The following is a 26,776-nucleotide window of genomic DNA, read 5'->3' as shown; positions in this document are numbered from 1 at the left end:
TTCTCTATATTACTTGATAAAAAGCGTCCAAACTGCGAAAATTTGGCAAGAACTTTGCAGTATTTACCATGCAGCGAGCCGTCATCTCAGACGTTACCCATGAAGCTTTTCGAGTTTGAGCTGCATGGTTTTATTTAAGTTTTCCTTTTTCAAATCAACTTATAAATTTTAGTTTTTAACCTAAAATGTTAAAAAAAGTTGTTACTGTACAATGTAGTAATTTATTAATATTATAATTAAAGAACGCATTTAAAATAACTGTTTTAATGTGAGCCTCGTTTCCATGTCGCAGTTTTATTTTTGAAAAAAAGAAGTACGAAAAAAATACTGAAAGCTACTCTTTCACGATTGCCATCAAGTAAATTTGAGAAGTCCTTCATACAAGCTTTCATCAGATATCACTCACATTTTCTCCCACCGAGTGGTACCGAGAACCTGCCCAGGCCCATGGACTATATAAACATTATGAAAACGAAGCTATTCGTAAACGATGACGTTACGCGATAATCCCGATATTCCCCTGCTTGAGTTGTGCTCAGTCACAAATCTAAAATTTGTGAGCTCCGGCGTAATATGGACGGGGCTTCAGAAGGACGCTTGAAATCCCGTTTTCTTGACTTCAATACCCGCATAAATAGTTACTTCCTCCATTACCCGCTTTATTGCCTTATTGCCTTAAAAACCCATATCATAGTTGAGCAGGTCCCGTTCGCGTTTTTCATGTTTTTCCCCTTTAAAGAAAAGTCTCAGCTTATATTCTCCGAGATCAACTCAAAAATTTGAGTGTAAAAGTTTCATGTGTTCACTGATTTCGTATTTGTCGTTCACAAAATCGCTGGAAAAGGATTTTACTTCAGTGCCTGACGCAAAGCCAACCACTGTTTGCTAACTCTAAATTTGAATGTGACCTGTGCAATGCAGGTTATGTTGGATTCACAAGCCGACATTTCCGTCAATGCACCGAGGAACATACTAAAGTGTCCTTCCTCTTCGATTGGCAAGAAATTTCGCGACAGGCATCTTTTAAGCATCAGGCTGAAAAAGTGGAATCAAATAGTAGTTTGACTGTCTAGTGACCAAAATGTTTCTCGGCCATCATAGCTTGATTAAAAATATAAAACAGACAGCGGTGATAAACATTTTAGAAACATGCATTTTATGAACTTTTTAAAATGTTTATCGCCGCTGTTTGTTTTATATTTTTAATCAAAATGTGTTTATTATTATTGTTTTATTTATTTATTTATTTTTTACCACAATTGTTGCTAGGAGACCAGACCGCGCTGCTCACGTCAATGCCTCATGCAACGCCTTTTTCAGCTCGCGCTCTGCAAAAAAAAAAAGAAAACATTTTCTTTGACGTTGATATTGTGGTAAAAAACAAGTCGAAATGTGGTTTAGCGTAGTCTGTACTCTTTTCGACAAGGATACCCGTCGTCACAGTTGTCAAAATTTGTCTGTGTGGACTCACTCCGCTGCGCCTCGTGAGTCCACAACACTCTGACCACTGTGATGACGCATAACGTTGTCGATAAGATTACAGACCACGCTAAACCACATTCTACTTGTTAAATTTATTTTTGAGGAATTTGGAAGAAGTCTCAAAATACAATCTGGCTCAATTTGCAGAAAGGTTTTCAATTAATTTTCGTATGCTTTGTCTGTTATATTGCCTTTTTATGTTTCAGTCGAAAAGTCTTCCACTTTCGCCCGTATTTTTCATTTTTCATCGTCAAAAAAGAAAACCCTTTTAAGAAAGAGCCGGATCCACTCATTTCCTTGTTTATATAGAATATAAACAAGGGCCGCTTTTGCAATTCTCCGCTATTACACCAATAAAGAGCTATTTTAAAAACAGCTCTTTTTGGTTAGCATGCTCTCCTTTATTTCCTTGTGTTTTCTTGGCGGTGAAAACGTTAATTAGTTATCTAGTACTGAGGTTTAAGATTTAATTAATGACAACATAGTTAATGTTCAAAATTTGAGAAATCGGAGAAAAAAATCATTTATTTATTTATTTATTCATTTATTTTCTTTTTGAAGTTTTCACGATCACCCACGAGCTAATGCCGGGATGGTGCTTCTGATCAGTTGACAGCTAACGGAAATTGAAGCAAAATTTTTCAAAGAAACTGAAGGGAATTTGTCACTAGAAACAGAAAGGACGTTGCCCCATCCTTCAACACTGTATTAATTCTGAGCCGCATTTCAGTTCCGCCATCACAAACGGCTATATATTTAACCAGTTCACAATTGGACGAGAAAGAGGAGCACTTGCCATTCTGTAGATGAACAGGGAGGCGGTCCATTTTGTAAATGAATATCGTGATCTTGAGATAGTTTTCCTTATCTACTGCAGGTAGATTTTGTTGTTTCCATACAATCTTTCATCGACGTAAAATGAGTAGCAGTACCCTGTTGGAAGTGTTTGGTCAAATCGTGTTCCGCTTTACGCGTGGCGTAACAGAGCATTACAATCCAGAAGAACTTGAATTCACGATGGAGTCATTTGGTTACGATCCTCTGCAAAGCACTGGTCGAGAGTGGTATTATCGTCCTGTCGATGAGCTCATTTACCAAGAGTACAGTGACAAAGAAGTCACAAGTTCGGCCTTTTCAGCGTCGAGAAGGATAATTCCAAGGCTTTTTAACGCTTGCTTTCCGGCGGAAAATGAAGAAACAGTAGCAGACCAGGAAGACGAGGATAGCGCCATGGCCTGGAAGCGGCTTCGACCGTCTTTTTTGCAAACAGTTTGTAAATCCTTGTACATTGGAGCTTTGATCACTTTTCTAGCTGCTATAATCATTGGTATATTTTTCCTGCTGATTGTTTACCTCTGTTTTAAAACTATCCTCAATTGTGCACATTACCCAAGGAAACTAATCCCAGTTCCTGTCCAATGGACGAGAACAATTTCTGATGCGATTTCGGTCGTTTTCTACTACATCTGGCCCTTTGTCAATCTGTCATTTAGTTTCCGTTCCTATCAGCTAAAAGGACTGAAGAAAAAACTGATATTAGTTTCCTTATTAATGTATTGTTTGGACACACTTTACCGTGTTGTCTTGCAAGTTATGGAGATGCCCTATTACTTGGCGCCTGTTGTGTACCAAATTCCAATTTATATTTTTTTTCTAACCAGTATCTGTTTACAGCTCTTCCTTGTCGTAAGGCTCTTGTGCGTGCGATCAAGAAAGCAACGCCTAACTTTCATGTGTAAAATGACGGCACCGACCTCTCTGATGATGATTACTAGTGTTTTAATATCCGATTATCTGTATGCAGCGTATCTCAAACAAAACAGCAAAGGAAGACTAGCCATTGCTCTGTTCGCTCCTCTTTCTGGGCTCGCTTTAAAAATAGTATCAAGAATTAGTGCTCAGCGGTTGTGGAATATTACCTATCCGGGGTATTCGTATGTGCTTTTAGCACCTTGCTATTATGGGACTGCGATTATTTTTCGAATTTTGCAAGCTGATCTTGACAGTTTGAAATCCATTGCTATTCTTGGTATAATTCACGGCGCGGCCGAAGTCGTGGAGCGAAGTGCCATGGTTGTGATTGATCATATTTGTCATGTGGTGTGCAAGAGAAGGTCAGCTCCTTGGGGAAATTTTCGTACTCCTCGACGAGAAAGACTAATGGCTGATATCGCTATCATGAGCATGTTGTCCGAGTCTACTGCTATAGTGTCTGTTAATGGCTTCATATACTTGTATCAATTAGTCTACTCGGAAAACAGCTCCCTTTTAGAGTTGCTTAAGCCTTTTGCTGTTCACACTTCAGTTCAACTGGTGATCGAATGGTTTTTCACTAGCATGTCTCTTGCTATCGAGACTCGTTACCAGAACATGGCTGTAATGGCTGTTTGGAGACGAAGATGGAAAAGACATGTTTTGGTAGCGTTTTACAATACACTACCATTAGCTGTATGGAATAGCTCTTGCCTATTGGTGCTTTTAAAGGCTCGCTTTGGCTTAAACATTACGAAGCCCTGCAATATGCCGTTTACTTGAGAGTTGGGCATGGCATGTCCAACCTACTTTCTTTAACACTGTTTCTCAGATTTGTATATTCATATGTATTCTTACTTTTCTAAATAGTATAACCAACATTATAGTCCCTCTTTCGCTTAGTCCGTCGTGCGTGACGTAAAAGAAAACCGCGAGAGGAAAAAAATAAATAGCCGCGCTGAAACAGAGAGACCACTCGTAGTCTAATACAATATTATCGCAAATAGGCAGTGAAGTAAATTTAGTTTTGGGAAGCAGAACCCCGTATTTCTTGAAACTACACAGAGTTTTGGTGTGACGGCTGCCATGCTCACGTTACCAAATAATTTTCTCTCCTTCAGGATAGAGGTGTAAGAGAGGTTATTTATATCTGAAACTCTAAGTCGTTCGTCAACGCATATGGGTTAGATGGAGAGTGGCATTCGTATGGAACCGTCACCTTGCAAGATGAATACGGTGGAAAACTGGCCCCGAGGTTATTCCGCGAACCCACTGAGCAAAGTGAACAAGCCGACAGATGTGGACGAAAGCTCTATTCTTAATAAACATTTCTCCTGACATATTTCCAGCGTAAGGTATTGTTAGTTTACGACGAAGTGGAAACAAGTAAATCAGTTAAAAGGAGCGTCAATCATTCCGAAAATACTGTTACAACACCAAGCAGAGATGTTGATCTTTCTCTTCTTCATGCCAGTCTTGAAAACGTCTCTGACTTCTTGGCCCCGCTGTGTTATGGAATCCCTTTAGATCAATCTCATTCAAATTTCAAAATCATTCAACCCCAGCGTTTACCCATACACCCCGCTAGAAAGCCTGCTTACAGGCTAATGAGTACATGTGTAAACGCGTTCGTAGTCCAATTTTTGAGACGCTTCTCTGTTTAATTAGACTGCAAAACAGTCGTAATTTTTTGCGAACGCGAGAGACGGTTAATATTCGAACGAAAGGTCTTGAGCGAGTGTAAAAACGGCGAGGGAGAATGGGGAGAGACGCTTTTCTCACCTCAAACCCCCAACGGGCGTGTGAGGCTCGCGGCTTCACACGCGAGGATCGCGCTTACGGCGCTTTGCGCCTTCCGAAAACGTCCGAAAACCACTGTTTTGCAGTCTATTGTTTATTGGAAACGTAAGAATTGCCACTGAATTGCCCTTGGACGTAGTACAATACAGAAGATCGATATCGGAATGTGAAAGACACATTTAAATAATTAATTCATTTAGCTTATTTTCGAAATTATTTTGAACAGCGTCGTTTGATCCTGAAACCGAGCGGGGACTTGACAAAAGCGAAGTATCGATTTGTCAGTTTACTTTGACTGATGGGCTGAGAAAATGACACATTTTGTCGGAGTTCATTACACGCGTTTTATTTTGATGTTAACCAATTTCAGAATTAACTCAGAAGAGGTGCACAATCCAAATAAAAACAGGCAGATACCTTTCAAAGGTTCAACGGAGACCAGTCTCAAGTGAGAGAGGAAGATAAAGTCATCGAAAGCGTGCGAAAATTACTTCACGGCAGGTTCGCATGCTCGCCCACCCAACATTACACCACGATGAAAGAAATTACCAACTGTGATTTTATTATTAGTTGTTACTAATGTCTAAATATTAATAACTTGCAGTATTCATCATTTACCTGAATTAAAACAACACCCACTTGCTCACAAGCAGATACACGTAGAAGGTAATCCGGGATTACTAGTTAACCTTGCTTCTGTTAGCAAAACACCATCAAGATTTCAAATCGCCTTTTAAACTATTCAAACTTCTGCTAATCCTAGATTAAATAGCGTGACCAACCTCAAAAGGACGTCACAAGTACGAGTATTGTGTTCTTCTGGTTCATCATACAAATAGTTTAAAATAAATACAATGCATTTTTTTTCCTACAAGTAAATGGGCTTTTAAGTAAGAGAATAATCTATCAATTTGAGAATGCATGTTCAAGTTGAGACTGATTAACAGCTTTCTCGCTCTTTTGGTGTTAAAACAGCGCAACCTTCCTCAGAAGAGACTCGAATCAAAAACTGATATCGTCTTCCCCATTCCTTCTTTATACGACGAGGCTTTTTACAAAAAACGCAACTGCGTTCGTAACATCGAATAAAACCGCTTAGCAATGAAAGCACAAATCGAATACGAGTAAGCCTAACACGCACGTGAACGGACTGCCGAGATTGAACTGCCCGGCCAGAGAAAAAAAAGTTCAGCTTATTTTTTCTGAAGCAAAGTCTAAAACTTCGCTTAAGGCGTTGATGGTATGTCATCAGTGCAAAGACATGTTCCTGTTTGCAGCTCATTAAGACGCAAGACAATCACCAAATACTAGCATGACTCCGCCCTTTAAACTACGACATTTTCTAGTTCGCACCTCATAGATACAACAAGGACACAAAACATCACCGAACACTAGCATGACCTCGCCCCTATAACATCGAACACCAACTTAACATTACTGCAACTACACAAATATACTCTAACAAACAATTTTGATCAGACATGACTGCTATTGCGATAACAGATGTTTCCAGGCCAATAAAAGACTCGACTTCGAAAGGTATTTCCTGTAACGTCACTTACAACAAAATAAATAGCTCTGGTTACGAAGCAACCTCTAACTCTAACCAGGGAAAGTCCTCGAATCAAGAAAATCAGCTGTAACCAGTCAATAGCGCGGGAAAGTCGCGTGGGAGAAGCCACACTCCCGATTTAGGCTCTGAACCTGATTAGTCCTCACTTCTGATAAGTTAGAAAACATTGTACAACGTATACAAGAAAAAGAAAAAAAAATTAGTAGACCGGTCTCGGTCTATATGATCCCAACCATTTGCCAGAATTCTTCCCTACAAGTTCCTCTTAAAAATCATTAAACGGTCGACTCATATAACAAGCGCTCCCTTTCTTCGGAAGAACCTCTTCTGATTCTTGGTGAGATTGTCTCCCAGTCACCATCATTCGGTTGTTCACTCGGCAACGGACTTCGCGAATGGCAAGGTAACATATCCAAGTCACAGTCTTCAGATAGTTTATGCCTTGAAAAGTAAGCTTGACGAGCTTCCTCATATAAGTTAGTGGCCAAATGTTCGCTGGTATGTTCCACCATTTTTGAAAATAGACTGTCTTTGTTTCTGAGCAGGAGATAGGGTTCGTCAAATTCAACCAGTCTTCCCTCGTCTAGCACCTGCGAACACAAAACAACGGTTCATAATTGGACGTAAAAGAAAGAAATACCGTAAAAGAAAACACAAGGATTGAAAATGTATATATGAATAAGTCTCTATTCTTGAATATCTATTCCTTCCCCACCTACATAGGGGTTTGACCCTTATTTAAGGCGGCTAAGACCCTGGACTAAACGATAAGAAAGAGAAGATGTATGGACGACGTGCACCTGTCAAAAAAATGTTAAGCCAGCCACAATGTAATTTAACATAATGCATTTGGTGGAATTGCGCCGTATGAGGACATAACAAACAATGCATTCAAAGAGAGATAAACTCACCAGTACTCTGTCAGAATCCATAATGGTGTTAAGTCTGTGAGCAATGGTCAATACTGTGCAACGTTGAAACTTACTGCGTATCGTTTCTTGGATTAAGGCATCGGTGCTGAGGGAAGAAGAGAAATGTTTTCAATTTTGAATATGGTCAGCTTTTGATAATTCAGTAAACTCTGATCAGCGCGAGAACGGATTTGTGAGTATTTCTGTACTTTCATCGGGGCTATGGTATCACTTGAAGCATTCTAGATTTAATTTTATTTCTTTGAAAACATCAAAGTTTTTAGATCTACGTTTGGAGTTCTCGAGGTTTGGTTTGACTCCTGTTTGCCCACCGAAATGTGTTTCATAAAACAGGCACCAACAGAACGAACTTGTGAGTATTTCTGTGAACAGACGTACAGCAATATGGAATTTATTTGTCATGCAATCCGATTCGCTGATTTCCAATAGATTGTCTCGTAATAATCGTACCCTTCGGTTTTCTTTCGCCTGTTGTTCGCCTGATTTTGTTGGTCTACTCAGTTAGGCACTGATGAAATCAATAATGTTAGAAGCGAAAACTAACCTGGGGCCTGTTTCTCGAAAGCCCCGGAAACTTTCCGGGCTCGCAAAGCCAGTTTTAGTTAATCGGTATTTAAAAACAGAGAGGTGTATACGCCTGAAACTTCTTGTACGGAATGGAACCTCTGTCTATATTAAGAATATGTGAATAAAACAGCTCTGTAATCAGAAGGTTTGAGAATTTGCTACGGCTTTCCGGGTGCGAAAACTTTTCGAGACCTTCGGGAAACGGGCCTCTGAACAAATACTTAAGTAACACCTTAGCAACAAAATTCCCGCATACAACATTAACAGATACCTGTGATCTACATTTGCTGTTGCTTCGTCAATGATTAATATTTTGTTATGCTTCAGGACCGCGCGTGCAAGGCATACAAGTTGCCGCTGACCCACACTGAAATTTGAGCCTCCTTCGGTTAGTTTAGTTTCCAGTCCATCTGGTAGTTCAGTGACCATTTCCTTTAGTTGTACCTGGTAAGACGAAAAGAAACATCTAAACACCTGAAGAGAAAAGGGCAAACCTCCAAACATACATCTGTCTCTAGCTGAAATGTACTGTGTGTTGTTTTCTTTCCTTTACCGCGTATGTTTCATGTGAAACAAAATACCGGTACTGTAAGTCGTTTCAATAATTTGAAAACGCAGCTTTATTTCTCCAGTTAGGCCTTCCGTCCACACTAATCCACCACGAAAACGGAACTTTTCGAAAACGCCCTTCAAATCGAAGTAATTTGAAAACGTCGGCGTTTCGTTTTCGTGTGGACGGAAAACATTTTGAAAACGATGTAGTCACATAATCATGTGATTTCCCAGCCCGAGTTTTTTTTTTTCAAACACAAATCCAAATTGACCAGTGATTGCTGCGTTTTTAAATTTCTCCGGCGTGGTGTGGACGGAAACATTTGATGTGTTTTTACAGAATTTGTAAATAGCCGTTGTTTGTTCTGTAAGTATGGTCATCTTTAGCTATTTTAAGGTATTATTATTTTATTATTTTTACTTTGGTTATTTTTTACTTGTTTGTATATTGTTTTTTCTAAGTTTGTAAAGCGCGACGAAAACTTTGGATATGTTCGCTATATGAATACGATTATTATTATTATTATTATTATTATTATTATTATTATTATTATTATTATTATTATTATTATTTTCAGAGTGAAACCTCCGTTTTCAAATTCCTCTGGCGTAGTGTGGATGTGGCCTTAGTTGTTGAAGTACAATTTGGGCGGGAGACTTACAGGCATTTGTTAGCAAATTAGTTGACCCAAAGAGTTTCAGACTCTCACTGTCTAATTAATGGGCAGCAGAACTACTTCGAATATTTAAAGTTGTTTAATACGACACGCTACCTACAGCAACTTCTGAGGATTCTAGAGATGGCATTCTCACCAAAAAATCAGTATGTTCGGCAAACATTTGCAGTTTACTAACACACTTACCTCTTCTAAGGCATTCCATAATTCCGAGTCACCATATTGATTGAAAGGATCCAAATTTCTTCGAAGACTTCCACTAAAAAGGATTGGGTCCTGAATAGAACCAATACAGTTATCAGCTATTCAATGGAGCCAAGTAAGTCTTCAACATTTTTTAAAAAAAGTCTTTAACAGTAAGCTTCTCTTTTTAACTTGGAAAATATTTAGTTGTAGTGGTGGAACGATTTCACTCCATCACCACTTCATTTCCCGTTGGACATTTGGAAACCCGGGGGGGGGGGGGAACTCCCATATGAAAAGGCTAGGGATGCTCGTCGAAAAATTTGAATTTAACTCCTGAGGGAGACTAATGTGGACGTTGCTTGAGCTTCATTAGACCCCTAAAAGATACCACTTAAAACGGGATAGGTTCGATCGCTAGCCACTCTTCAAGAAAGGATCCCGCGCGCACTCGTAGACCCGACTCGCTTACTCGAGAGATCGGCGGAAATCAAGCCTGAAAACAGAAATTAAATGAGAGCGTTTCTTTTATCATTTCAATTTGTCACTCCTTACCTCATTAGCTGTTTTTTTGTACCCCTAAACTTTAATTTAAGGTTTCACGGATTTCAAGTTAGCAGTTTTACTTCACAAAAGTTCATTTATACGCCCCTTATTTTCCTCAATACACGGTGCTTGCTACTGCACTGTACATAATTTAACCGCTTTTTAAAATATGACGGACGATTGAAGAGGCTCAAAGAGCAAACTAATATCGAACTACCGCGATTTAACAGTTTGTATAACGTTTTTGAAGTTTTTTTAAGTTCGTCGACTGTGTATAAAAGACGTGATGTCTTGTTCTGCTCGTTATTTAACCAAGAAAGTTCAGTGCAACTCGTACAAGCGGAAGCTAGCGAAAGAAGATGCCGCCTCCTTGCTCAATCAGAACAGAGACGCACAGATAATCTCGACTTGATTCACGTGACATTCCCGCCTTTTTGCAGCGTCTCCTAAGAGTAGCGATTGGCTAGTTTACCATCGACGCCATTAGCATGAGCTTGCGTGACAAAGTTCTAGTTTAAGGACAGAGATTACCTGAGGTATGATGGACAGGTTGCTTCTCAAGTCACGCAATGAAATGTCCGTGATGGGCACAGCGTCTATCCGAACTGTACCTTCCGGTTCGGCCAGTCTGAACAACGCTGCCATTAATGATGATTTGCCAGCTCCAGTTCTGCCAACAATACCGACCTAAAAAAACAGAAATCTTGACAGTCATCATATAGCAGCAGCTAAGCTACATCAGGTCAAATTATGAGGCGCTTTAATATGGCGAACGCATGTGCATTGTTGTCGTACCCAGAGGCCGCGATTCCTTTGGTCAGCACCAAAAATCACGAAGATGTTCTCTATTTCTTATTACAGATGGACAATGCCCAGCCACTATACCTATGATGCTTTACTGTCCTTTAAAAGAGCATCACTTTGTTACTTAATTTCCCCTGTATTTTTAGTTTCCTATAGCACCAGGACAGGGTTAGGATTGCTCTGGGGACGAGAATGGCATGTGAAAACTTATTTGACAAACAATGTTTCTAAATTACATAGAAAATAAATAAACACCCGTTTGTTCTATGTTAGAACTTTCAATTTTGTGTACAAAGAAACCAACTACCTTTTCCTGTGCTCTGATGCAGAAATTCAACCTCCTCAACACGTAAGGCAGTGTGTGATGATGGGTATAGTAAAGTCCCTCAAACGTAATTATACCGTACTGTGGCCAACTCTCTGGTACAGCGACTGTCTTAGCGTGGGGCTGGGTTTCCTGTTCCAGATTGGAGTACTCAATGACGCGCTCCACAGAAGTCATCTGGAGGATAACGAGCAAAATTGTAAGAGGTGACAATGACTAGCGAAACGTAAGACGGTATAAGTTAACAGTGTTCGTACCCCTGAGCTGCGATAATAACATAAGCAGTGCTATCTCTGGGCACATTTTAGAGACAACTGAGTAGCAAAGTTGCCTCTTTCATGCATTTCCTGGGAGCAAAACTTAAAGCATTTCCAACAAAAGTACGCTAGGCACAAGACATTGGAAACAAAGATCTCCTTAAGCCCACAAAACTAAGAAATAATATATTATCAAGGGTAGACTAAGTGACAGAAAATACATGAAATGATCTGTAAATCGCAAATACCTGAAGAAATTTTACAATACAGATGAAATTTCCCTCTCCACAGAGAAATTGTATTTACTTCTAGCAGGTAACAATACTGATTTGTAACGTCTCTACATTATAAGTTCAGTCAGTAATTTGGCCACTCAAAATTACTATTAGAGTGTGACCAGTTGGTTAAGTTCAAGTTCACTTCAGGTTCTTCCTGGCAACTTGCACCAAGTGTTCACGGTTCTGAGAGCAAAGGCGGCAGATCAGGCCCCGGCTAAATTCTAAACCTGATCAAGGTGGTGTAATACGAGACAATTCCAACAAACGGTGTCTATATCAAGCCTTTTTGCGAACGCCACCTTCAGTACTGGCATAGCTTACTTGATAGGTTTTGGACGACATACCAGATTCTCAACTTCAGCACTCTGTCTAACACACCACTGAAATCCTCCTGTTAACATCTTGGCGTATGTTACTGTAAGGCCAACCACTCCGGCAGACAGGACTGGAACGAAAATGGAAAAAGCGTGATCTCTGATGGACACAAACTTAGTTAAAAACTTTTTAGAAAGTGTAAAATGTTAAAATCCATGTCCTGTTTGGATTTCCTAGAAAAAGAAGTACTAAAGTACTACGCCCTTTTCTATTTTGTCTTCTAGGTTTAGAAATGCATCCTGCATCATCCAAACATTATACCGATTGCCTAAGGCGCGTGCAAATGACAAAAACAAAATACGATTCTACGGTGCAAAACGGGCTCATATTTTGCACGTTGTCTTGACCTAATATGGTACAATGGCGTAATAGTGGAGCAATAAAGAAACATTTTTACAAGCCTTAGAACCCATGCAATTGACCATTAGTCCTTCATAAGGTGTTTCCTGACATTTTTCCTAGCTGTAATTACGGTAATCCAGTCAAGCCCCCCGCCCCGTTAATTAAAGACTTACGTATTCCCCCTTCTGCCAAAAATAGAGGCGTAAAAGACGCCAAGCTAATAAACACAGTGCACATGAAGTCGAGCCTGGATCCAAGCCACCTGGATCCTGCCATGAACAGGAACCAAGAAGCCGTGTGGTCATCTTGATAGACTTCATACAGATGTCTGAATCGACCTTCTGCCAAGTAAGCTCGAATGGTGGTTAGACCGTGGAGACTGGTAGATATATGAGAATACAAAGGACTGCGGTCTAAAGAGGAAATAAGATGAAAAAGAATTAAAGTAAAATATTTCACTATCACGTTAGTTCAGAGGGCCAATAACTAACTCTACCAATCAGATATTTCTGTTGCCGGTGTAATGTTTTCAATGTATTGAGCTGGGCACTGTCCTATTTGAAACCCCGCGTGGGTTTCTTATATATTTTTTCATTTATTTATAAAAGAATTGATTACAAGTAAAACATTCTTCCATCCCTGACAAGTCCTTCCCTCTTGCATTTTCTACAAACTTGTTTTGTTATCTTCAACCGTTTTAGAAATCATACTGACATTTTACCGACTTTCCGACAAAACAATAATACATGCCAGAAAATTACCTAAGCGTAGGTGACATAGTAGCCTCCTACGCAGGCATTGGCCTCGTCACGCAATCTTTCTCCCCCTGTGGGGAAGGAAGATTGCGTGACGAGCCCAGAGAAAGTCTGCGGCAGAGGCTAACGACATAGTAACCTCTTACAAACCGAGAACAAGGAATATTGGATGAGGTCGTGGCAGTACGGACCAAGCGCAGCAAGGTCTGTACAAAAACGACCGAGGGCTAATATTCCCCAGTACGGTTCGAGGTGGTTAGGTTAGTAAGTAGACAGAGGATGATACATGTGAGCGCGTAGATATGAAATATATTTTCGATTGTTCAACTAGATATCTCACGAGTGAGTGCAGCGAACGAGTGAGATATAAAGTTGAACAAGAGAAGAGATATTCCATATCTTCAAGCAACCGTGTATTATTTTGTTTATCATATAGATATACTGATAACGACGTTTTTGACGATTTTCCGAAGATTTCCGACCACTTTCCGAAGATTCTCCAAAAACTGTCCAAAGGCCACACGAACATTTCCGAACAATTTCCGAAAATGTCCGAAGATTACCGAAGATTGCGGAAGACTTTAGAGGATGATCCGAAGATGTTTCGATCATACACCAACAAATTTAAGGTCAAACAAGATATCAGTGAAGTAATCGATATCTTCACTACAAATCACTAGTGAGGATATGGAAAATACGCCACCCGAGTACCGGATTTGGTTTCGCATGAATTTTGCGGGTGGTGTCTTTTCCAGTAGAACACTCGTGTCTATATGTCATATTAAACAACTCACAACAAAATATCCCGAAAGAAGTTAGAGACAGCTTACACACATGAAACACTCAGACTTACTCATTGCTTCAAGACGTTTAATCTCTCTTGCTGACTTTAGGTAGTAATGACGAATGAACAGGAACAACAGCACAGTGGGAATGGCTGCCGCCAGTAAGTATGGCATAAACACCACATTCAGCGACAGAATTGCAAATGACAACACCATCAGCTACAATAAAATAATAATAAAAAACAAGTCAAGTCTAAAGCCGTTGAAATTTGTCAAACCGTTTAGTATTCCTTCCGTATAGCCTGTTTATACCACATATTTTTTGGGTAACGGTTAATGTAAGTGTGCGGAAACCCAACCCAAAACATTGAATAAAAATCCAATATTTAACAATTATTCCACGAAGGCGTGTTGGATATGAGATGATAGATAGCTAAGGAGGAGTGTAGCTTAGAGTTGTCATCATACCATGCTCTAGAAATATGGTAAGCATACGCGTGATTTTTCGAGGCGTTTTTACTTTTATTCAATTTTAGTTTTCCATATTTTGGGCGCGTTTTCAATAAAACAATTATTCCACTCCCGCTTGTTGGATATGAGATGATTAGCTCGTTAAATATAGCATGAAGGCCAAGCCAATGAAAACTCTTGAAATGCATAATCCGATGATCCAGCTTTTAATAATACACGTACAGTGGAACCCCGTTAATACGGTCACCAACGGGCCATGAAAATTTCGCCGTATTAACGGGGTAGGGCCAAACTTTGACTGGTCTAAATTGAGCTTCGTCTCACAGATATATCACAAATGCACTTCTAAACAGTTGTTCTTTAATGAGTATCCAGAATGCAGATATAAGTTCAAAAAAATTGAAACTTCATTCGTTACATGCAATATTAGTATAATTTTCAGAGGTTAATATAAGAATTGGACTTTCTGATTGGTCGAAAAGCTCGGCATATGACGCTATACGCACCCCAGTAGAGTTTGGTTACTAAGCTCGTAACCTTTGCCCATCTCGGCAAGTAAACACGGCTGACAGTTGCTGAATGAAATTTTCATTTACTCGAAAGACATCACTCCAAGTCCAGGATATTTGAAAGGATGGAGAATTTTCAAATTGATTGCTGTCGCCCTTGGACCCACAATCTTTTCAAGAATTTGTATTCAAGGCATTTAAGAATCGTAAACGTAGTGGTTACGTTGATCGCCAGCAGGTCAGATCGATTGACCGAAAGTTATTTTTCTTCCAACTAAAGCTACTCATTTTTAGACGATGAATAAATGAACGAAGTGAAACACGATAAAACAAAAGTACTGGATGAATTTATTTTTCGTAGTGTTTCGCTCCTTCGTTTTACTGCCGAACTCGATGAGTAAATTGATTGACAGTCGATGTACGTGTAAGCTTGTTATTAAAACTACGGCTGCATACGTGTATGCACACGAACAATTGCGTTTGTGCTTTTATGTTTTTGTCCGTCACTTTGTAGTCCTTGATATTCACCTCTGAAAATTATGCTAAAACAATTATTCGCCTCAGGCTCAGTGATCATTGGTGAACATTCTTCACCTCCACTTCGTCTCGTTAATTAACAATGGAAAAATGAACATAACTGGTTAAAGAGGCCGCATAAAGGGGGTAAAATTAGATAGGATTGTACAGGTTGGGATTTCAGAATGTGGCCGTTGGCCGTATTAACGGGATGGCCGCATTAACAGGGTTTTGTCATAAGAAAATGTTTGGGCGTTTTGCCGAGACAAAAAAAGTGGTCGTAATTACGCAGTGACTGTATTAACGAGGTGACCGTAAGGCGGAGTTCCACTAAACTCGCTTGATACTATTTAAAGTTGGATAAACTCCGGCGGTATGGACGACCCAGCCCGACGAAGATCTCACCTTTTACAAAGACAAAAATGAAGCACAACATACCCGAACATAGTCATAGTATGTGTAAGGCAGCAAATCATCCATCTGACCAATGTCTTTTGAGAACCTGTTCAACACTCTTCCTGCAAAAAATGCAAAACAATTGGAATGTGTCATGAAAACTAGATAGATGCATATGTTTTGTTTTGCTTGCCTGGCCGGCTTTTCTTCCTTCTGTTCTTCCAGTTTTTTTTACCCCAAATAAGGGGTGGGTGGGTGGGACGGGCCCCCTGGGCCCATCCCGTTGATCCGCCACTGTTACCCAACTGTTCGCTACGTGGAAAAGATTTTCTGCTTTTCATGAAGGCATTTGCAGGGCAGCGAGGAGAAAACTACGACCAACACCTACCAGCGGGGTTTGTATCAAAGAAGTAAGTTGTCGCACCAAGGAGCTTCTTAAACATCTTATTGTGAAGGTTCTGAGACGCAGATACAGCAATGTAAAGGAAGACAACAGCAGCTGCAAAGGCTAAGAGGAAGGTGCCACCAACAAGGGAGCCGTAAATTGAAATATTGTGTTTCCTCATTTCAGTAAGTTCTTCAGATGTAGTCGAAGAGTTGCTCGAAAGAGTAGCCGCTTCATACGCAAGTTTTTCCTCCAGATCCGCCCTACAAAGATCACATTTAAAAACAGTCAACGGATCAAAACCCTCAGGTATAACACAGTAATACAGTTACTACTAAGGTAGGTCAAAAAGAAGCCATAAAGGAACAAGGATGATGAAGAATGGAAAAGATTGACACGGATTGCAAACGACGAACTTGAAAAAAATCTAGGCAAACTCCTTTAACAGAAAAAGAAGCTTAAACTACTTATTATAGTGTCATAAACATTTGAGAAATTTCAGAACACGAGAAATATTCAGATACCTCGACTGTTTTAGTACATTTCTTTGGAGTTTTCTCACATTTCCCAAGTGTCTAACGACAATATAATAAACGTTCTAAGTACTTATATGCTATATCACATAGATTACGCGCAAACAAAACAAGAAAATACACTTTTTTCAGTTTTTTTACGTTAGTTTTAGCCTGCAATCGAACTGAATAATACTAATACTAATATTAATACTAATACTAATACCAATACCAACACTAACACTAACAAACACTAACACTAACATTAACACTAACACTAACAAACGCGCAAACAAAACAAGAAAATACACTTTTTTCAGTTTTTTACGTTAGTTTTAGCCTGCAATCGAACTGAATAATACCAATACTAATATTAATACTAATACTAACACCAATACCAACACTAACACTAACACTAACACTAACAAACACTACCACTACCACTACCACTACCACTACCACTACCACTACCACTACCACTACCACTACCACTACCACTACCACTACCACTACCACTACCACTACCACTACCACTACCACTACCACTACCACTACCACTACCACTACCACTACCACTACCACTACCACTACCACTACCACTACCACTACCACTACCACTACCACTACCACTACCACTACCACTACCACTAAAACTAACACTAACACTAGTACTAATACTAATAATACTACTACTACTAATAATAAACAACACCACACGCAATCAGTTTTATAAATAGTTAGTGTTTAACTGAACAGCCACTGGGTATGCTAAACAGTTAAACTACTCATTCCCAGTTGACCAGGCCCCCTGCTTGGTAGGTAGGTTAAGTCTGTATACGAGCCAACTGGCTCATCAGGCCGGAGCTTATCCCGATTTCTGTAACATGAGGCGACTAGGAGTATTTCTACTCCCCCCTGGATGGGATGCTAGTCCATCGCAGGGTTACCCCTAGCGTTTAATTCGCCGGTACCCATTTATACACCTGGGTGGAGAGAGGCACTCTGAGAGTAAAGTGTTTTGCCCAGGAACACAACACAATGTCCCCGGCCAGGGCTCGAACCCAGACTGCTCGATCCGGAGACGAGCGCACTAATCATGAGGCTTCCGCGCCTTCCACTTGACACTAGGTTGTAGTCCGTCAAAACCTTGATTTTGCAATCTGATTGCTAACAGGAAAACACTTGCATACAAAATACATGGAACACCAGTGAAATACGCAACAGCTCAGGACCTTCCCACATCAAATTTTCACTTAAGAACAATAGTAATAAACTATTACCATTCAAAATATCAGATAAACGAAAATTCTGTGAAATTTGTCTTACCAATGGGCCAGCCACCATTCGGAGAGCATGACTACTGCCTAAATAATCAAATAAAGGAAGTGGAAAGCAGTTAAGTATACAGACTAGTTATTTCTACAACTTGTGTAGCTTGAAAACCTGTCTTGATGAAATATTCTCTTTGGTGCTTTATTTACTTATTTATTCATTTATTTATTTATTTATTTATTCTATTTATTTATTTATCTATTTATCTAATTGGTATCATGGGTGTCCAATTACTCCTTAATTTTGGTCAGAAATACCAGCGTTAATTGATAATTTCACATGTGAAATTACGAAATTGCCATAGCAACGTTTGGCGCGACATTTCTTAATACAATTAACAAGTCAAAGACCAACGATTGGATTACCCATACTAATTTTTTTAGGTATATACATATCATGTGAGCGTTTCGGGGGAGGGGGGAGATGGGTATATATCTCCTGAACATTTTGGGGGTACTTTCTGGGGTATTTTCTGAGACTTTTACCACTGTAAGATGATAAGTTAGCTATTTCGGAAATGTGAAAAAAAAATGGGGGTCACCGACTTCGTTTTGGGGGAGAACATGCCCGGAAGAACACCCTAAATCTGAAAAGATCGGGCTTCATTAGCGAATAAGGCCACAGTGTCTGTAAGCCCAAAAATATTGCAATTAGATCTTTGCAGTGAAATGTTCTCTGCCAAATATTGTTTACGTGGACCTATTAAGTGAATTTAATCAGCAGGTGAGGGTCCTTAAAGAACAAGTTCGCATTAAGCAACCATAGTTCCACGCGCCTTGCAGCCGCAAGATGGCAGGATTCGATGTCCCGTGGACAGAAATCTTAAATTTTTTTTAACTTCCCACATTGATTTTTTGTTCATTTTTGGACAATGTGGAGATAATTGTAAATTAAGTCTGTTTCTGGAAAGAAAAGTACGCGTCACCGAATATCCAAGATCGTTAAATCCAGGCAAAGCTATAGCAATGGTCATCTGCCCTATCATTGTTCATTTATTATTTAGAGCGTACGCTCTCATGCATGACGTGGCGTGTGAATTTGCGTGCGCAATAAGGATGCACAGAAACAATTAGCACGAACGTCCTTAAACCACAGCCCTCGTTAGACTCCCAGGTCATTTTTCCCCTTGTGCTCTTGTCTTGGGAACTGACACCAGAAATATAGACTGATGCTGTCTAAACGAGGACTGTTCTTTGATCACTTAATCCAGTCAACCCAATCTTTAACAATCATTAAAAGGTCTCCACTAACATCCAAGGGGTTATTTATTATGGCAGTTTTGATAAATTCATTGATGTGCACCTGAACTGGACGTAATTGCTTTGCCATATCAACCAAGTACCTTGATTTACCTGTGTGCCGATGATAAGTATTATCAAGAGTAATAACATAGGGATCCCAGCTCCCGCTTTCCAGAACTCAAAATATACTTTCCAAGTTACTGTCCCAGTGTAGCGGTCTTCTTTTTCAGTAGTCTTTTCATCTTTTTCAGACAATTCCTGGTAATAGTAATACACAGTTATATAAACAATAGCCTCCATTTGGTACGAAAATATGCTCGCATATCTGTCCGCGGATATTATTTGTTCCGATAAGCGAACAGTTTTCCGAGAGCGTAGCTCGAGGAAAATTGTGAGCGTTGAGGAATAGATACATGTACTGGCCAAGGACAAATATGCGAGAATATTTTCATGCCAATGGAGTTTATTGTGTTTATTATCCGTCAAATATTTTGCGCAACACGTGCATGTTTTGAAAACTGGGAGAATATTCAGTCATGAGACGCGTTTAGACCAATCGCGCGCGAGCGAAAATATTTAATAAGTTATTGCGCAGTTACCTTGCCTTGCACCTTATTTAAGGTCCGATATCAACATAAAATTTCTCCTTTCGGTTTTCTTCATACATGTGTATAGCATTTCACAAAACCATAAATTCTCATCACTGTTCTGGCTGACACGGCTACTTTTGAAATTAAGCTCCCTCCAATCCTTTCTAAAAAGGCTCTATTAGGGGTCTACCAGAACAAAACCACCACCAAATAGTTCCAAAAGTTAACAACAAAATTATGCAAAACCAGACTCATTTAACCAAGTTTCATATTCCTACCACAGATTTAACAACAGTCATTTTTGCGGATATATCTTTTTCTTTCTCGTCTACTTGAATATCATCAGGTTCAATGGTACTGTCAGAATCAGACTCAGGTATAGACACAAGAGACTGAACATCAAAACCAGTGCTGGTTAACTCTGAGAATGAGCCTTGTCCAATGCAACAACCCTGTGACAAAGACAAGTGTCAAAAATGCGTCAAACCAATAAACCCTATTCATAAATGGCTGCCGATTAAAAATTCTTTTGTAAGTATTAAAATTAGCCGAACTAACCTCGTTTTTGAGTTGATAACTCAAACGAATTTTTACCTTCAAACGAGGTTAGCTGGGCTAATTTAAATGAAAGCAAAATAATTTTACACTGGCAGACATTTATGAATAGGGTCTATATCAGTGATACAATTGACATGGTTATATTATTAGGATGGCTGTAACTTGAGAAAAACCAGGAACGACCTAGTCAAATACCATTTTGATTTAGTACCATTTGAATGACTTTATGTGTTAAAGTGGAGGTATGATGGCTGAATGGTTAGCACGCTGGACTGCTGATCAAGCGTTCTAGGTTGAAGTCCTGGCTGGGGTCACTGCTTTGGGTTCTTGGGCAGATACTCCTAGTCGCTTAGCACTGCAGAAACTGGGACTTTATTGAACCCTTTGTAAACAGATGTATATTTAACCAAAAGTTGAAATAATTCTGTATTTATAAGCCTGGCGGCAGGCCCGGTGGTCCATTGGTTTGTGAGCTGGACTCCAGATTGAGCACTCCTTATTTGGGTTCTGGGCGAGGTCAATGTGCTCTGGGTAGGGGTTGGGGGAGAACACTGGCACTGACCTCCTTCAGACACAATATCGAGGTCCCATCCTTCAGGTACTGCAATTGGTGAGTCACCAGCACACAGACTTTATCCTTTAGTAATCCAAGGATGCACCTGAAAAAAAAAAATCCCTTGTGCTGTTTTGTTGTTTACTGTCATGATTAGCCTTAGTGTCTTTCTTCCAATAAGCGTCCCCTCCCAAATCAGCACTTCCCCGTAAGAGTCATTTTCTTTTACAAATGCTCTCATTGAAAAAGTGACGTTCAAGACATTGACATGGAATAGAATGAACTATGTTGTCTGTTTTCTCATCAAAATGCAAAGATGATCATATTCACTTGGACTAGGCAAGAGAATTGTGCTGACTAAGCAGAACCCCTGCCGTTACGGTTCTTGAGTTACATTTATTTATCTTGTGTTGTTGATCAAAGTGCAGTTTAAGTACAAACCAATATCTACAGTCAACTCTCGCCTTGTAGACACCTCGCTATTACGGACACCCCGCTATTACGGACAACAGCTAAATCCCCGGCGAAAGTTACAGACGTTTGACTGAAACAAACTCCCACTATTACGGACTTACGGACACTTTATTCGGTCCCAACGTCACAATTTTATTGTTTTCTCTCTCGTTATAGTGGATACCGTGCAGCATCTTGGAATATTTGCACACATATCAAGTCTATTTTTTCTACTTTTTGAGATTGTCTTTGTCTTTTTTGGTCGATTTCCGTTTCTTCCGTCCATCAATCAAAATTTCTTCGTCTTTTCTCTTAAGGCCCTCTTTGCAGTATCGCTGCCATGTATAAGTTCGTCCAGTCTGTCCAAATGTTACAACATAAAAATTTTCTCGCACCCTGCTATTACGGACTCTCGCTATTACGGGCACCAAATCGCGGTCCCGAGGGTGTCCGCTATACCGGTAGTTGACTGTATTCTGAAATGAACAATTACGTGCACATTCCCTAACAACACCCCTCTACAATAGACGCCCTTCCTTAAGCTTCCAAAAGTAAATTTGCAACCTCAGGGCGCTAAACTGAATCATAATGATACAACTGAACTTCAACCAAGCGACTGTAACATATCGGCCACTTAAGAAGAACAAACCAAATTTACCCATTGTTATAGCAAGTTACAACCTCCAAAGCATTTCTATCTTCTTCCAGTGCTGGTAAACCCATGTTGATTGTTGCATGTGGATGATCACCAACTTGTAAAAATCAAATTATTTTACAATGAAGAGTTGAGGACCCGAAGTGAGATCCCTGAGAAAACTACAGGAGTGGTTTTATAACTGTGGACTTACGGCAGTTGCAGCAATTTCATCTAGTCTTTCGACATTGTTTCTTGAACCTCCTCTCACAAAAAATTATTGGAAATTAGACTCTATTGTATGTAAGTAGTTTTCTGTGAGTAATGCATTGTTAGTAATCTACATGTATGTAGTGTATGTTTAGTAATGTAATTTATTGTAAGTAGTCTACTGTAAGCAACATACTGTAATTCGGTATTTGTAAGTAAAGTATTGTTAGAAGTATGTTTGAGTATGGTTAAGTTGTGTGTCATATTGTAAGTCTGCATTATAAGTGCCATGAAAAAAATAAAAAATTACAAAAAAAAAAAAGTTCCAGCATTGGTGGTGCACCAATATTGTTGCTTTTCTAACTCACTTATCAAACAGTTCTCTTCCAACATGTGTGTCTACAGCACTCAAGGGGTCATCAAGAAGATAGATGTCTGCATCACGATAAACAGCTCTACAATAATACAACAATGAACAAAACAGTAACAGTCGAACCTCTCCATACAGACACCTCTCTAATACGGACAGTTTCCTAATGCACCGACAAAATTCTCATACATTTCGTCTAAAAAAAGCCTCTATAATACGGACCCTCTTTAAAACGGACAACGGACACTAAATCTTGGCCCTAGGGAGCAAATTCATACAAAGTTTGGACACTCCGGGGACCATGTGTCGATAATTTGCAACATGTACCGTTTCCTGTCGGCGGTTACACAAACATTGACACTTTATCATTTAGATTCAGAAATTCACAAGACACTCAATTTTGGGCCTGAGTTTAGATACTAAACATGCTAAACTGTCAGCGGAGACTTAAAAGTGACGTCATCATAGTGACCTCTACAATATGAACACCTCTCTAATACGGACACTTTGCTCTGTCCCTTCGGTGTCTGTGTTAGAGAGGTTCCACTGTACTTATTAGTAGTGGGAATTCATGTCTGTATGTATCAGAGGGCGCCTCTAAACAGAAGTGGTTAAATGGAGGTGCCACAGAAGGCTGAATTTTTTTTGTAATATACAGAACTTGCAAAATTCTCAGGTGAGAGCACTCAGGGTTACTTTGACTTCATTGTAATGATTTATCATTTCCATAAAAAAAATATAACAGAAGAATAAATAAATAAACAAGCAGTGGGACATCCATGGACCATGGAATGGCTATTTAATTTGTCTACTGTTTCCAGGTCAAATTGGAAATTTGAAGAGCTATTTTCTGTGGGGGTATCAAAACCAGGACGGGGGTAAACGTACAGAAAAAACTTCAGAGCAAGGATAAGAATCACCAACAAACTCAACCACAAATTAATATGATGCTGATTGAGTTCAGGAATCCCATCCACGTGACCTTCAGCTTGGTGGAAGGTGTGAAATCTCCCCACTTTGCCATCTAAGCTCCCTAATATATACAAATTTAAGTATAAAGCAGTTTTCAATTAAGTATCAAAGTAGTCAGGCAATTACTTTGGTTTTGGTTTCACTATGGTTTGAGATTGGCTGAGTAGTCTAATTGGTAAGTAGCTGGTTTGGCTTTCTGGTTTTATGACACTCAATTGAAGACTGCTCTAATTAACAACAGAATAGTGAGTTGAGTCATAAACCTTGCCAAGTTTATGCGTGCCTTCTGTCCACCACTTAGCACTAAACCTCTCTCTCCAACCAAACTTGAATCACCAGCGTGGAAAAGCTCCAAGTCCTGCAATTGCAAAACACAGTAAGGTAATTATTTCCCAAACCAGAGTAAATTAGTGATTAGCCAAATCAGTTTCACAGCAACTTTCTTGAGGCCTGTTCAAGCTTAAGCCACAATGTTGCCTTTGTGTTGTGTTCTTAACAACAATAGTTTATTTTCATGATGTCTATCCCCACCAGGGTGTGTTAAGTCTGGTTCTCTTATGCCTCCAGTGTCACTATTTATAGCTGCATTTACAGAGGTTGTTTAAACCAATAAAAATACTCATGCTATAAGGAACCAAGCCATGCCTCCAAAGTTGAAATCACGTCACGTCTGTGGTCTTCCGTGTTCCGAGCACATGTTCTCATACATTGGGTCAGTGTAACAAAAAGTGTCAGTGACAACAACAGTAGATTAGAACCAAAATTATTTAACAAATTGTTAGGGTACTGCATGACAAAGTTCTAAAGTAACTAAAAGGTCCTTTTATCAGGAGCTGTTTCAGGAAATAAGCAATCAATTTGGCCTGTGAGAAGGCGATAATCTAGCAGAGGGCACAAAAAAATAAATTGATTATCGCCATACAGTGTGTGAATCCGTATCTTACCTTTTGCAAGGCACAAGCATCGATTACTTCTAAATAGCGATCCCTGTGAAAACCTTGACCAAACAGAATGTTTTCCTTCACAGTTCCATTAAATATCCAAGCTTGTTGAGAAGCATAGCCTACTCTACCATGAATGGATCGGTCACCATCAGAAATTGGCAATTCACCAAGGACGGTCATTAGTAGTGACGACTGCAATAACAGTGAAATTGACAAGTAATACTTCTAGATCAGCCCAGCTTATTTACTAAGACTTACAGAGATAGAGCGTTCTCTGTATTTTCCCCTAAACTTTCGAATAATTTACCCTTAGCTCTGCGCAGATTGACTTTGATTGATAGTTTTAAGAGGGCCGTTAAGACCTATCTTTTCACAGAATTTTTAACGAGTCGTTCTTTGTTTTGTAAGTACGGCCATTTTTAGTTATTTTTAGGTATTATTATTTTATTAATTTTGCTTTGGTTATTTTTTACTTGTTTGCGTATATTTTCTACGTTTGTAACGTGCCATGAACTTAGGATATGTGCGCTATATAAATACGATTATTATTATCATTATCATTATCATTTTTATTAATATTATTATTAAACACAGAGAATATCAAGGTCCATTGGGGCTGACAAAAACAAGAAGTACAACTTAGGTTGGTCTGCCCTGAACTAACCATATAATACAGACTAGTGTGACACAGATCTACCATATGACTCAAACTGACCAGTCAGACTGATGCGACTCAGATGGATCATTTATTAGACTGACTTACTAGGCAGACCATACCATTCAAACCAGTATGACTCAAACTGGCAGCCTTAAACTGAGATGGCTTGTGGCTGAGACTGTTGCGACCCAAATGGTAAGGCTTTAAGAATGGTACTGTTCATAGTGACATGGTTCAGATCTGTGCGACTCAGACAGGCGTGTTTAAAACACAAAATGGCAAAATGATGAAATGGCACTATGGGTAAGAGTGAATGTGGAATATGGGTTAACCCTTATGTCATTGAGAGCCAACCACTGTTGAGTCAGTCATAATGAGGCTAACCTGAATGCTATTTAGGATAACCAGAGTGCTATTTAGGGTAACCATAGTGTCATTTTGTCATTTGCCATTTCATATTTTTAATATGCCCGACTCAGACTAGCATGGCCTTGGACTGGTCTTGTACCAGTTCTACATGTATAGTGACTCAGATCAGCATTGCCCATGGTGCAAACTGGTATTCTTTTCAGTGAAAAAACATTTCATTTCTTTATCCGTACTGTATTTTTTCATTACAGTCATAATTTAGTCAAGCTTCTAAAAATCAAATTACATATATTATTATTTTTCTCTTTTGTGATTGATGCAAAATGATTTTAAATTGTTTACTAAGTCACCTTTCCAGCCCCCACTGGTCCAACAACAATGTGAAGTTCACCCTGCGGAAACAATAGCAGGGTCATCATTGCTATATAGTTGCATGTATATCTTAAATCCATTTCTCTAAAGCAGTCAACATCTGAATTCTCAAAACCATAGTAATGTAATTTTCTTAATCAGGTACCAAGAATCAGAATAACGAGAACAATGTTGCAGGGTTTCTTGCTATAAACTTCCTTAATACAGTTACATTTTTTTTTTCGTTTGTCTAAGAGTCTAAGTCATGTTGTAGTAACCCAAACAAAGCAAAATTACAATCAAACTGGCTTCAAAAAGTTTAAACCAAAGACAGTGCTAAATTGCAACAATCAACTTCGCCTGCACTTACTCTTGGATAGCAGATAAACTTGGATCAGAATATTCTGGACACAATATATAACTACAACTTAATATTTTGTACTGGAAGATTGTATGATATTGCATTGTTGACAGTTGATAACATACCTGCCTTGCTTCAAGAGTCACATCCTTCAAAGTTGGGTTTAGAGACTGCAAAAAAATCACCAATTGTATCATTGCAAAACTTATTTACAAAACAATTGCTCGTGTGTGTCTCACAAACTCATAAGAAGTATTACTTTTGATCAAAATTGGATGAAACTGACAGCTTAAACAAAAGAAACAAACAAAAAGAAAGCAGAACAAACATGTCTTGCACAACAGTAATAATCAAAGCGCTGATTCCTTGTATGTAAGATGATAAAATTTAATAATACTTATTGCAT

General features: G+C 39.2%; 2 protein-coding genes across 4 annotated transcripts in view; one reads left to right on the top strand and one right to left on the bottom strand.

Annotated features, from left to right (window-relative positions):
- Positions 1-2,036: 2,036 nt before the first annotated feature.
- On the top strand, positions 2,037-4,046 carry LOC110055568 (uncharacterized). The gene has a single exon (XM_020761959.2). It carries the CDS (start codon positions 2,401-2,403, stop codon positions 4,015-4,017), a length of 1,617 nt encoding a protein of 538 aa, XP_020617618.2. The 5' UTR covers positions 2,037-2,400; the 3' UTR covers positions 4,018-4,046.
- Positions 4,047-5,579: 1,533 nt separating this feature from the next.
- The window catches only part of LOC110042366 (ATP-binding cassette sub-family C member 4-like), a 38,738-nt gene continuing 17,541 nt past the window's right edge, over positions 5,580-26,776 (bottom strand). For 2 of the 3 annotated variants that reach the window (XM_089273561.1, XM_089273562.1), the window contains exons 10-29: positions 26,496-26,540; positions 26,009-26,050; positions 24,632-24,823; positions 23,951-24,045; positions 22,714-22,800; positions 21,058-21,154; positions 20,216-20,389; positions 19,459-19,605; positions 18,101-18,138; positions 16,266-16,525; positions 15,920-15,999; positions 14,054-14,204; positions 12,619-12,858; positions 12,073-12,173; positions 11,176-11,370; positions 10,596-10,751; positions 9,522-9,611; positions 8,378-8,550; positions 7,519-7,624; positions 5,580-7,197 (exon numbers count right to left, since the gene is read on the bottom strand). In XM_089273561.1, the coding sequence (XP_089129687.1) occupies positions 6,883-7,197; positions 7,519-7,624; positions 8,378-8,550; positions 9,522-9,611; positions 10,596-10,751; positions 11,176-11,370; positions 12,073-12,173; positions 12,619-12,858; positions 14,054-14,204; positions 15,920-15,999; positions 16,266-16,525; positions 18,101-18,138; positions 19,459-19,605; positions 20,216-20,389; positions 21,058-21,154; positions 22,714-22,800; positions 23,951-24,045; positions 24,632-24,823; positions 26,009-26,050; positions 26,496-26,540 (2,784 nt within the window). In that variant the 3' untranslated portion in view covers positions 5,580-6,882. The remainder of the gene's footprint in view (positions 7,198-7,518; positions 7,625-8,377; positions 8,551-9,521; positions 9,612-10,595; positions 10,752-11,175; positions 11,371-12,072; positions 12,174-12,618; positions 12,859-14,053; positions 14,205-15,919; positions 16,000-16,265; positions 16,526-18,100; positions 18,139-19,458; positions 19,606-20,215; positions 20,390-21,057; positions 21,155-22,713; positions 22,801-23,950; positions 24,046-24,631; positions 24,824-26,008; positions 26,051-26,495; positions 26,541-26,776) is intronic. The other variant, XM_089273563.1, reaches the window with a different exon arrangement.

This window comes from Orbicella faveolata, unplaced genomic scaffold (assembly GCF_042242905.1).
Source record: "Orbicella faveolata isolate gen_17 unplaced genomic scaffold, um_ofav_v1 contig_35, whole genome shotgun sequence".
Classification (NCBI taxonomy): Eukaryota; Metazoa; Cnidaria; class Anthozoa; order Scleractinia; family Merulinidae; genus Orbicella; species Orbicella faveolata.
This window is presented reverse-complemented; position numbering and strand designations above follow the sequence as displayed.

Bases quoted from the DNA above. Each gene is read 5' to 3' on its own strand.
- LOC110055568 (XM_020761959.2), top strand. From the start codon at position 2,401: ATGAGTAGCAGTACCCTGTTGGAAGTGTTTGGTCAAATCGTGTTCCGC.